The 12,366-nt window shown below is 40.2% G+C and overlaps 1 protein-coding gene across 5 annotated transcripts in view; it reads left to right on the forward strand.

Annotated features, from left to right (window-relative positions):
- The window catches only part of CNST (consortin, connexin sorting protein), a 96,554-nt gene that overhangs the window by 43,131 nt on the left and 41,057 nt on the right, over positions 1–12,366 (forward strand). For all 5 annotated transcript variants that reach the window (XM_003410923.4, XM_064276782.1, XM_023549334.2 and 2 more), the window contains one exon: positions 5,852–6,060. In XM_003410923.4, the coding sequence (XP_003410971.1) occupies positions 5,852–6,060 (209 nt within the window). The remainder of the gene's footprint in view (positions 1–5,851; positions 6,061–12,366) is intronic.

A 12,366-nucleotide genomic window follows, 5' to 3' on the forward strand; every position in this document is an offset into this window, starting at 1 on the left:
CATACACATACCAGGGAATACAGAAAACAAACCAAATCTGTAAACCAAGGAAAGCCAAGGAACCAAGAAATGCCCAGGGCTACCAATAAGGAAGGGATCAACACAGCTGAGACTCTGATTTGGACTTTTGGTCTCCAGAATTGTGAGAAAATAAATTTCTGTCCTTTAAAGCCACCACTTGTGGTATTTCTGTTACATCAGCACTGAGTAACTAAGACAGAATTTGATACCAGAGAGTGGGAATGCTGCTCTAACAAATATCTAAAATGTGAAAAGGGATTTGGAATTAATTAATGGGTAGAAGCTGAAAGAATTTTGATGTGCTTCATAGTAAGAGCCTTGATTGCCTTGAAGAATCTCTTGGTAGAATTATGGACATTGAGGGCAATTCTGATGAGGGTTCAGAAAGAACTGAGAACTGTAGGAAAAGCTGCTGTCATCATGAACAGAATGTTGCCAAAAATGTGAATGTTAAATCGGCTTTTTGTGAGTCATTAAAAGGAAATAATGAACATGTTATTGGACACTGAGGGAAAGATGATCCTTGTTATACAGTGGCAAAGAACTCATCTAAGTTACGTTTGAATGTTTTGTGGAAAGTGGAGCTTGAGGTGATTTCTAAGCAAGATCCTAAAGGTGTGGCATGGTTTCTCCTTGCCATTTATAGTAAAATGCAGGAAGAAAGAGATAGACTTAAAAAAGAATGGTGTAAAACAAAATCAAAACTTAAAGATTTGCAAAATTCTATTGTGAAAACTAAGAGAGCTTGTCCTGAAAAGGACACTAAGGTTGTGACTACATAATCTTTTGCTAAAGAGGTTACACCTGTGACATGGGTCTAATCAGTCAATACAGCAGAAATCTTGTCAGCTTAGACTGAAAAGGACAGAGACAGGATAAAATGAAGGAAAACTGTCTGCCTTTTGGAATTCTACAGGCAATAAGTGGGCCAATGGAGTTGCTTGGTTGCAAACATCTGTTGTCTTCCAAGAAAAGGAAAGCACAGTCCTGGGAGCAGTTCAGACATCAACAGAGCTGTCTGAAGGAGCACAGGGGACAGGGCTGCTGCTTCATTGGTTTCAAAGGGTGGAGTCACTGCCCACTAGGTCTCAAAGGGTGGGACACTGTCCCCTAGGTTTCAAAGAGTCTAGTCACTGCTGCCTTGGTTCCAGAGAGAAGGGCTGCCATTCATAGTGGGCCAAGAGAATGAGATTGCTGTCCAAAGTTGAGGGGGCAGGGTTGCCATGCCAGCAGGCCAGGAGAACAGAACCACCACTCAACCAGGAAAATGGAGCTACCCAAAGCTGGAGAGCAGGTTTTTTATTTCGGTGGGCCTGGAAGGTGGGGCTGATAACCCTGGGCTGAGGGGCCTCTGCTCAGAATCTGGAGAGTGTGACCAGTGCCCACAGCTGGTAGGGTGGAGTTGTTGCCCAGATGTGCCTGGAAAACAGGATTATTTTCAAGCCTTGAGAGCTAATGAAATTTGTTCTGCTGGTTTTGGGACTTGCATGGTACTTGTGACCCTTCTTTCCCTCCAATTCCTACCATTTGGAATGAAAACGACTACCCTGTACCTATTTCACTGTTGTGTTTTAGAAGCAGATAACTTGTATTCTAGGTTTCATAGGTACACGGGTGGAAAGGAATTTTGCCCTAGGATGGAACATGCCCAGAGTCTTACCCATACTCGATTTAATGATGCAAAAGATGAGATTTTGGACTTAGAATCGATGCTGAATGAGTTAAGACTTTTAGGGACAGTGTGATAAGGCAAATGTATTTTGCACATGGGAAGGATGTGTATTTGGGGGGGCAGGGGGTAGAATGTTATGGATTGAATCATATCCCCCCTAAAATTGGTGTTGGAATCCTAACCCCTATACCTATGGATATAATCCTGTTTGAAAATAGGGTTTTCTTTGTTATGTTAATTAGATCATACCCAAGGAGAGTAGGTTCTAAATCTAATCACTTCTGATTTCTAAAAAAGTCAGACACACACACATACATCCACAGAAAGATCATCTATAAGCCAAGAAACAAAGGAACACTCAGGGCTACCAGCAAAGAAGGAATCAACATGGCTAAGACCTTTTGGACTTTTAACCTTCAGAGCTGTAAGAAATAAATTTCTGTTCTTTAAAGCCACCCACTTGTGGTATTTAGTTACTGTAGCACTTGGCGACTAAGACACCTCATGTCATATTGTTAATAAGGGGCACTCCAGGATTTGATCCCAGGCAGGCTGACTTCAGCCTGATGGTTCAGCCATGCTACCTCACTTCTGCGGAATTTTACAGCGTGTTTAGGAATTCTGTTTCATACTTGACTTTTACCAGGACTTGCCACAGAACCAGCACATGTGCCTTTTCTCTGCATATGTTGGTAGTCCTGTTTCTAAAGAACAATTTCTGCATGCCAGCCTCAGCAAGATGCAACACAAACAGAAAGAGTAGATGGTTCACATAAAGAATTTTTTTATTGTGGTAAAATATATATTTCTTAAGGTCTGCCCTTTTAAACCATTTTTAAATAATACTTTATTGTGCTTTAGGTGAAAGTTTACATAGCGAATTGGGTTCCCATTTGATAATTTCTATACAGAGTGTTCAGTGACATTAATTACATTTTTCACAATGTGTCAGCATTCTCATTCATTGCGTTCTGGTTGTTCCATTTCCAGTGCTCTAGTTTCCCTGCCCCCTTATTTTCTCATTTTTGCTTTAGAGTAATTGTTGACTTTTTGATCTCATATAGATGTTTTTTAATGGAGCACCATACCCCTGGGTAACATCCTTTATCATGTGTTCCAATCTGTTATTTCGCTAAAAGGTAACCTCGGGATAGTTTTGGTTCAAGGTTCAGAGAGTATCTCAGGACAGTAATCTCAGAGAGTCAACTGGTCCAGTAAGTCTGGACTTTTTTAGAATTTGGGTTCAGTTCCATGTTTTTCTCCCATTCTATCCGGGTCCATTTATTGTGGTCCCCATCAGAGCAATCAGTAGTGGTAGCCAGGCACCATCTAGTTCTTCTGGTCTCAGGGTAAATGAGGCCATGGCCGTTGTAGGCTATAAGTCTTGTAGACTAGTTTCTTCTCTGAGACGTTGGTTTCTTTCTTTTTTACTCCTGAGGGGTAAAGAGCAATAGTTGTATCTTAGATGGCTGCTTGTAAGCTTTTAAGATCTCAGATGCTACTCACCTCACCAGGATGTAGAACATGAACTTTGTGACCTATATACTATGCCAGTTGACTGAGTTGTCCCATGAGAATAAGGCCCTAAACCTTCAAACCCAGAAAACCAGTCTCACGAGGTGTTTGGCTGTGTCTCAGAAGTATCTGTACCTGTGTCCTTTATGAATACGTATGCATGCACACACGTCTGTACATAAATATACATATAGATACTTCTATCTGTGCACACATTTGTACACACCTGTACCTACCCATGGACACCCTGATGACATAGTGGTTAAAAGCTACGACTGCTAACCAAAAGGTCGGTAGTTCGAATCCACCAGGTGCTCCTTGGAAACCCTGTGGGGGAGTTCTGTTCTATCACTCTCTGTTAGTGGAAAATATTTGAGTTTTCCTTCTCTGACAGGTTTCTCCCTTACACAGGTTCCAGCTTTCACAGGTTTTACTGTCTGTCTTCTCTTCTTACAAAAGTAGGGTCATACAATATTTGTCCTTACATGATTAACTTATATCTTTTAGTATTACATCCTCCAGATACATTCGTGTTATCGTATGCTTTGTGGCCTTGTCATTATTCTTTATGGTTGCCTAGTATTCCATTGTGTGTACCACGTTTTGTGTATCCATTCGTCCGTTGAAAGGCAGTTAGGCAGTTTCCATTTTTTTTTGCTATCGTGAATAGTGCTGCAGTGAACATAGGTGTGCATATGTCTGTCCGTGTGTCTTTTATTAAATTAGGGTATATACCTAGGAGTGGGATTGGCAATTTTAACTATTTTTAAGTGTACAATTCAGTGACATTAATTACATTCACAGTGTTGTGCAACCATCACCACTATTTGTTTCCAGAACTTTCCCATCACCCCAAGGAGGAACTCTGTATACATTAAGCAACAACTCCCCATTCCTCCCTTTCCCCAGCTCCTGGTAACCTCTAATCTCCTTTCTGTCTCTATGAATTTCCCTATTCTAAATATTCCATATAAGTGGACTCATACAATATTTGTTCTTTTGTGTCTGGCTTATTTCACTTAGCATAATGCTTTCAGGGTTCATCTACATGGTAGCATGCATCAGAACTTCTTTCCTCTTTATGGCTGAATAATATTCCATTGTGTTTATGGGGGCAATTAGCCACACGCTCTATTTCCTTCTCTTATTCCTGATTCTCTTTTATTCCAGTGAGTAGAGACCAATTGTTGTACCTTGAATGGCCGCTTGCAAGCTTTTAAGACCCCAGGCACTATGCAGCTGAATTTAGGAGATAAAACAGAAGCACTTAGCACGATATGAGGCCAATTTGCTAGGATATTCCATGAAACCATGGCCCTAAACCTCCAAATCAAGGAATCAAATCCCATGAGGTATTTGGTTGTACATAAGCAGCCTCAGCATAAGTTAGCCCCGTGCTGCGGGAGTTATAACCTAATAAAGATGAGACTTTGACTACAATGTAACCCAGCATACTACAAAGCTATATATGGGGTGCAGAGGAAAGTAGGTTAGCTTCAGGCTCATGTTATAGGAAAGGGCACGGATTTTGGTAGGGTAAAACACGAGTAAATATTGTTGTTAGCTGCCATGGAGTTGCCTCTGCCTCATACTGACCCCAAGCACAGCGGGATCAGATCGTTGTAATCCGTGGGATTTCTATTGGCTGATTTTTGGAAGCAGATCACCAGGCCTTTCTTCCTAGTCCTTCTTAGTCTGGAAGGTCTGCTGACATCTGTTCAGCATCATAGCAACATGCAAGCCACCACTAACAGACGCAGATGGTTGGAAAATATTCCAGCTGTTAGAATACATAATTGCTCAGAAAGGCCCTGAGTATTTTACCAGGGAAGTGAAGAATGGACAAGAGCTGCTGGGAAGGGGCAGCCTCAGTTGTGGGTGTGTATATGTTAAATTGCTGAGAAAGGTCGAGGCAGACTAGCTGAAGAGCTGAAGGTATGTACAGATGTAGACAGACAGCCTGTTCCATGCGAACATGAAAATTAGAACTGATACTGAGATTTTGTAAGCTGAACTTTATAAGATTAAATTTTTAAAATTTGGCGCCTCATTTCAGGAGCTGTTGATCAAAAACATTTATTCGTTGACAGCTTTTCAGAAGTTTGTCTTCCTTAACTTTTTTACTAGGAAAAAAGTTTCAGTGGCCATTAGCTCTGGCACTGATTTTCTGAAAGTCTGCTGCTCTCCTGGGATCCAAAAGTGGTTCTAAAGTTATCAGACCAGAATTTAGACAGAATGGCTCAGCTTCGTTAGCCGTTTCACGTGATAGATACATTTACCGTCCCGTTCAGCCCTGTTTCATTTCAGCCAAGCCAGGACATAGAATCACAGCTAATCCATTTTTCCTTTGGGAGAATGACGTTTTTGATCAGGGTTAAACTGCATGCTTTTCTTTGGATCACTTTTTATTAATATTCTTAATTATAATTCTGCAAAAAAAAATGGTTTATGTATATGCTAATAGGAGCAATCAGTTGTCAGCATGATCTTAATTTAATGAGGGTAATAATTTGTGGTTTCTGGCTTTTTTCATATGATTAATTTTATTTGAAAGTTTTGTGGTTAACAAGCCTAATTGTTGTAAGGTGTTCCACCATGATAGGAATTTATACTTAACCTAGGTATTTTATTTACTTCTTAAAGGGCTTCCTTCAGGGGATAGTACACCTTCGATGCCAGAAAAGACAGTCAGTGCAGCAGCCACAGAGGCAGTCGGCGGTGAGGAGGCTGCTGAAGTAAATGCTGATGAGCAGCCAGAGGCTCCGAAGCTGGTTCTGCAGTCTCTGTTTTCCCTCATACGAGGCGAAGTTGAGCGGTTGGATTCAAGGGCACTTCCCCTTTGCCTTCACCAGGTACTACTGTGATGCTTCTCTTCTAGCCTTATTAAAATTCTGCTACCAGTGCTGGAAATAATCTAAAATCCACTTCTGCATGCTTAATTCAGCCCCACTTATTGTGAGCCCAGAGAGTCAACGTGGCAAATGCTTAGTCAGCACCAACTACGTGCCAAGAACAATACTAGATGCTGGGGAAAGATTACTTAACAGGGTATGTTCTGAAGAGATCCACTGTGGAATAGGTGAAACGGTTATGTACATAAATAATTGTAGAATTCTCTAAGTGTTAGAGCAGGCGTGTATTTGAAGTTCAGAGATAGCACAAAATGAGTGATGAACTTTGTCTTGTAGGCAAAGCAAGTGACTCTTACTTGTACACAGCTCAGTCAGTATGTAAAAGGAGCTAGCCATTGTCTGAACTGTGGATTATCCAAGGCCACCAGTGTGTGGCCACAAGCCATTAAAATACCAAATTTCCCACCAGTCATAGATCCAGGGCCGTCTCTCTCTGGGCTCATAATAACAGTGATTGGGAGGGTAAAAGATGGAGAACCTAGAGACCGGGAGGCCTTTTAGGACGGTGGTGAGGAAGCTTATGTACACAAAAGCTAATTCAGGAAAAACTAAGATATTTTTGAGCCATATTTTATTTTCACGTAAAATGAAAATAATTGGTACATGAGAATGGGTAAAGTTTCCCTTTTTGTTTTATTTACTTCTGTTTTAACTTTGGCAATGGTCCATGAGTAACTTTTAATTTTTAAAAAGTAAAAAAGCTTTTATCCCACGGGGGAAACATGTGCATTCTTACAAATTTAGCTGTTGAGAAAATGTGTGCTGCTTTTTGGCCACTGAAGTGTTACTGATTTGCCGTAATGGAGAAGCACCAACAGCTAGGCAGCGTTCAGCCTTCCTTACATTTGTGCAGTGGTTTGTTTGCAAAGGGTATTCACACTCATTGTTATTTTGTCCTCCAAACGACCTAGAGACGTATTGTTTATAAAGAAGCAAGTTCTTTTTAACATTAGGGCTGTTATTTGTTTATTCCATTCACTGCATCTATTTGGAACAACTTGATGGAAATTTGAATATGGGCTGTATATTAAATAATATTATTGTATCAATGTCTAGTTTCTTGGGGTTAATTATATCATTGTAGGTTTTAGAGAGTATCCTTGTTTTGGGGTTAGGCATGTGCAAGCAAGTATATAGGGGTGAAGTGTCAGAACACTGCTTACTGACTTAAAAAATATTTCAGTGGTAAAATATATGAGAGAGAGGAAGAGACAGAGAGAACATTTGGCAAAATGTGAACAATTGACAAATCATGGTGAAAGCTATATGACTGGGTGTTACTATTCTTTGAACTTTTCTATAGGATTTCAATTTAAAAAGTTCTATTAAAGACAAGATTTAGAGTAGAAGTAGAAATAGCAGGTATGAACAAATCTTCTCAAGGCATTTACATCATTGTTCCTTCTTACATGAAGAGAAGAATGCTTTTTTCTGTTGGCAGGTGATCCTATGGTGGAAGCAGACCTATTAGAAAATCATGTTTTTAGGCAGTAAGATGGTAACAATCTTGATCAGACCTGATTATTTTTTAAGCTTTTTATGTTTCAAAGTCAAATTCCACTCCCACCCCTCAGGAACATATCCCTTTGCTGAGTGCTGTAGATTATGCGTCTTAAATATCTCAGCAATCTGTTCTCTCTTGGGAAAGACGCTTACAGAATACAGTGGTGGTTTAAGAATGTGGGCTTTGGCTCTGCCACTAACAAGCTAAGTGTCTCTCAGTGTCTTCTTCTGAAAGCTCTAGAAGATTAAATGTGGTAATGAATGTAAAAGCACTTAACGTAGTGCTTGGTACACAGTAAAACCCAAATAAATATTAAGCATTACAACTATATACGCACTGCCACTAATTCAAAGATCACTTTATGGAAATGAAAGCTAGGGGTCAGCAAAGAAATGGCAACACCTTCGGCAATTTGAGGCTTCAGGCAACAGGAGTTAGCTGATGGCTGCCCTGCTCAGCCCAGGGATAAAAAATCTTCTATAACCTCCCTGAGGGGAATGGAGCTACATTATATTCATTTCAGTAATCTCCAGCCCATTGCACTGTGCCTTTCACCTAGAGATATGGTTGACATTTTGCCAAATTTATTTCCTTCTCTCTCTCTGTCACACATGTTTTTTCCACCGAAACATTTTAAAGTAAGTTGCAGGCATTAAGGAACTTCACCCCTAAATGCTTATACATATATCTCCCCAAAACAAAGATACTCTTCTACATAACCTACAATGCTACAATGTCATTATCAACTCCAAGAAATTAGATGTTGATACCCAGTGCCGTCGAGTCGATTCCAACTCATAGCGACCCTATATAACAGTATTATTTAACATACAGCACATATTCACATTTCCCCCAAGTTTTCCAAGACCATCCTTTACAACCATTGGTCCTTTAAAGTAGAATCTAGTCAAGGATCACACATTGCATTCGGTTATCAAGAATCTTTAACCAGCCAGTTTCTGTGGAGTTGACTCCAATTCATAGCGACTCCATGTGTGCATAGTAGAACTGTGTTCCCTAGAGTTTTCAGTGGCTGATTTTTCAGAAGTAGACTTTCTTCCAAGGTACCTCTGGGTGGACTCAAACTTCCAACGTTTCTGTTAGCAGCCAAGCATGTTAACATTTGCACCACCTACTACTCAGCCAAAATTGCATTGTAAAGGTCACTAGTGCCCTCGGTGGTGTCTAATTCAGGGGTCAAGTCTCAGTTTTAATTTCACTGGAGCTATTAAAAGTGTTTGACAAGTTGATCTCTTGTTCTATTTTTAAGTACTTTCTCTATTTGCTTTTGGGGACACCTTACTCTTGCCTTTTACGGCTCTCCTCACTGGCCATGCCTTCTCAGGCTCATTTGCTGGTCTCCCACATTTTACTAATTTTTAAACAGTGAAGTAGCTCAGGGTTCGATTTTTTTTTTTTTTTTTTTTTTTAATCTCTTCTAATCTAAACTCATCCCCTGGGTGATGATTTCAGCCAGTCCTGTGGTTGTCATCATCTTTCTTTCTTGAATTCCAGACTTAAATTATCCAGCAGCCTGAGATGTATAATATTCATCTCAAACTTAAAATGTCCAAAATTAAACTTTTATTTTCCTCCCAAATACGCTGCTTTCCTAGTCTTCCTCCTCTTGTTAAAGCAACCCCATACCTCCAAATGCTGAGACCAGATACTTTGAATTCATCCTTTGCTCACTTTTCCCATGCCCAAATCCAATCCATCAGCAAGTCTTGCAGCTCAACTTCAAAATATAGCCATAATATTATCTCCTCTTACCACCTGTACTGCTGTCACCTGAGTCCAAGACAGCATCAAATCTCACCTGGATTCTTGCAGTAAACTCCTCACTGCAGAAACCTACCTGCTTTCACCCTTATTTCTCTTTAGTTTTTTTTCCTCTACATAGTACTCACTGTGATCTAGATAAATGTATGTCATGTCCTGTCACTCTTTTGTCCAAAACTCTCCGATGGCTTCCCTTCTCATTCAGAGTGAAAACCAAAATCCTCACCATGGTCCTCTATGATCTGCCCCTGTTACCTCTCAGACCTTCATCCTAAAGCTCTCCTTTTACTCACTCCTTTCCAGGTACGCTGGCCTCCTAGCAGTCCCTAGACATACCAAGGATGCTCCCACCTCAGGGCCTCTGGTATCTCCTCTGTATCCTTTCTGTCCTTTCTCAAGAAGCCACTAGAGGATGGTTTCACCAAAACAGTGGAGTAAACCAAAGAGCTAGAAGATATGAGACACAGGAAACTGGAGATCCCACCCAGAAGAGAGGTGAAGGGAATCTCTAGGCATTAATGAGAGAAGATTCTAAGGTGACAGCTCTATACCAAGACTAGTCTAAACCAGTCCTGTTTAGAGTGGATCAGACAGGTCTGGGGAGAGACTTTTTCTATCATTTACTGTTTCTGAATACTTGATTCTCTGAATATATTGGGAGAGATTTAGAAATTTGTGGAGTGTTTAGAGTTGTATGAATGATACATAGAAAACTATGCCCCCTCCTTTAAAGAAAATCTCCCTCCAGGAAAGGAAAAATAATCATAGTTTGCAGCATGTCTTGGCTCATGATAAGGTATAGATCTAACCATTACTACAGTATAACAATTGTAGTAATCAGTACCTTATCATGGCAGGGGAAGTATGAGAGGGAGAGCGTGTGTGTTTGTAGGGCTGGGATGGGAAGAGAGTAAAAGACTTAATCCTCATCTTCTAAAAGTAAAAAATCAAGAAATGGCAAATATAGGCTTAATATTTAGTGATGTAGAGGTTTAAAAAAATAGGTAGAGTAAATCTAAGTGAGTTTTCTTAAGGAAAGGGAATAGGACAAGAGGGGCAGGGGCTGCTGCTTTCCTTTACAAACCTTATAGAACTATTTGGCTCCTTAAGTTATGCATAATTTTGCTAAAGATAACATAGTTCCAGCGTAAGGCAAGAAAAGCCTCTTGGTTAAGGTGGCAACAGTGGAAATGGAGAGGGGTGAGTTAGAGATCTTAAAAAGGAAGACTCACTAGGATTTGGTGATCGATTGCAAAAAGGGATGAAGGAGAAGTCAGAGATGACTCTAGGAGATCCACTTGGGGAGAATGGTAGTGTCATTAGCAGAGATAAGGAATTAGAGAGGGAAAATTAATTTTAGGAAAATTATGATTTTTAAGGTGATATTATATGGATGAATATGTACTGAAGCCCTTCAGAAATATGGCGACAATTACGTTGCTTATAGACTTGTGTTTTTAGCTCTTAGAATTCTGCAAGATTCTACTTAAACATTCTTGTTCTTGGCTATAAATAATCTTTCACAGGTTGACTTATTTAATGTGATTGCAGGATCTCTTTAAGCTACAAGTCACTACCGAAGTCATACGATACACTTGGAAGCTTTTCATGTGGAATACTGAAACTGTTCTCAGACCCAGGCAGGGAATGGATCCACTGGAATTCTTGAAGCCACCCTGTGAGAATATGACCAAGTGACACTTTCCCTTTTTTGCTCCTCGTGGGTAAATGAAACCTGAAATGGGGGTAACCCTAAAACCATTGCCTTCCCATGATGGTTTTCAACTTACTTCTTCACACGGTTCTACTCTGCATCTTGCACTTCTGGTTCAGACTCTGATTCAAACCATTTTGAGTGCTTACGATCATGTGTGCTATGCTAGATACATACCCTCTTATTTAGTCCTTGAAACAACCTCGCCTCATACCGTTGTAGGTATTGTCCCTGTTTTACAGATAACGAAGCTGAGATTTCAGGAAAGTGAAATGACAGGTCCAAGGTCACACAACCGTAAAGTGGCCAAGCTTAGACTGGAATATAGTCAGGTCGTTCATCTCTAAACGGCACATCCTTTCTGCTCTGCTAGGTTGCCTCTAAGTTTTAGACATACGGGACATTAAAAAAAAAAAAAAACAAACTTCTTTTGCCCTGCTGCACTTGCTAGGGGTATGTTTTTATAGGGACATACTCTGTATGTTCAGTTTTCAAGCTGTCCTTTTACCTGGAAACACATTTTACTTTTGTGGATTGGGCTTTATGGTATTGGAATTGCTACAGAAACGTGAATGCTAATTGAAAACTCTATTTCTGCACTGCCAGGAATTCTGGCACATAATAGGTATAAACTAAGACGTCTTAAATGAGAACTGTTCATAAATAAATGTGTCAATGATGCACAGATGCAAAAAGGCAAGCAAAATCCCTTTGAAGAGCCAGACATTTTATTTTGATGGGCAACCTAAAATTCTATCTCAGCCCAAGTATAGGTGGGAGACTCTGTGCATGCCACAGGTTTTTCACCAGGGGTCATAGATGGAAAGTTGTCATTTTCATTAGGTGCAACCCAGTGACGTGCTGGAGTCTGCTAGAACTGGCTCATGGGGGGTGTGTTCAATGATGTCGAGCACGTGGGGAGCTTGAAATTGGCCCAGATGGGAGTGTTGACACCAAAGAAATGCACAAACACCACGTATCAGGTCTTCCTCCTAGCCCACAGAGCTGACTGTTAAACTGTTAAACAGCACACCCCTAGCTGAACCATATGGAATTCCTATTTTATAGGTAAAAATTGGTTGAATATTGACAATTTGATTGGGTTCAAATTAATGCTATTATACTATTATAACAATGAGCTGTTAAAAGAAAACCAAAATCTTGAAAATCAGTTCCCTCCTTGCAGACTCCTCAAAATATAAAATAAGTGTGGAATCAAATTTTAGATTAAACTGAAAATTTATGG

Source organism: Loxodonta africana, chromosome 25 (genome assembly GCF_030014295.1).
Source record: "Loxodonta africana isolate mLoxAfr1 chromosome 25, mLoxAfr1.hap2, whole genome shotgun sequence".
Classification (NCBI taxonomy): domain Eukaryota; kingdom Metazoa; phylum Chordata; class Mammalia; order Proboscidea; family Elephantidae; genus Loxodonta; species Loxodonta africana.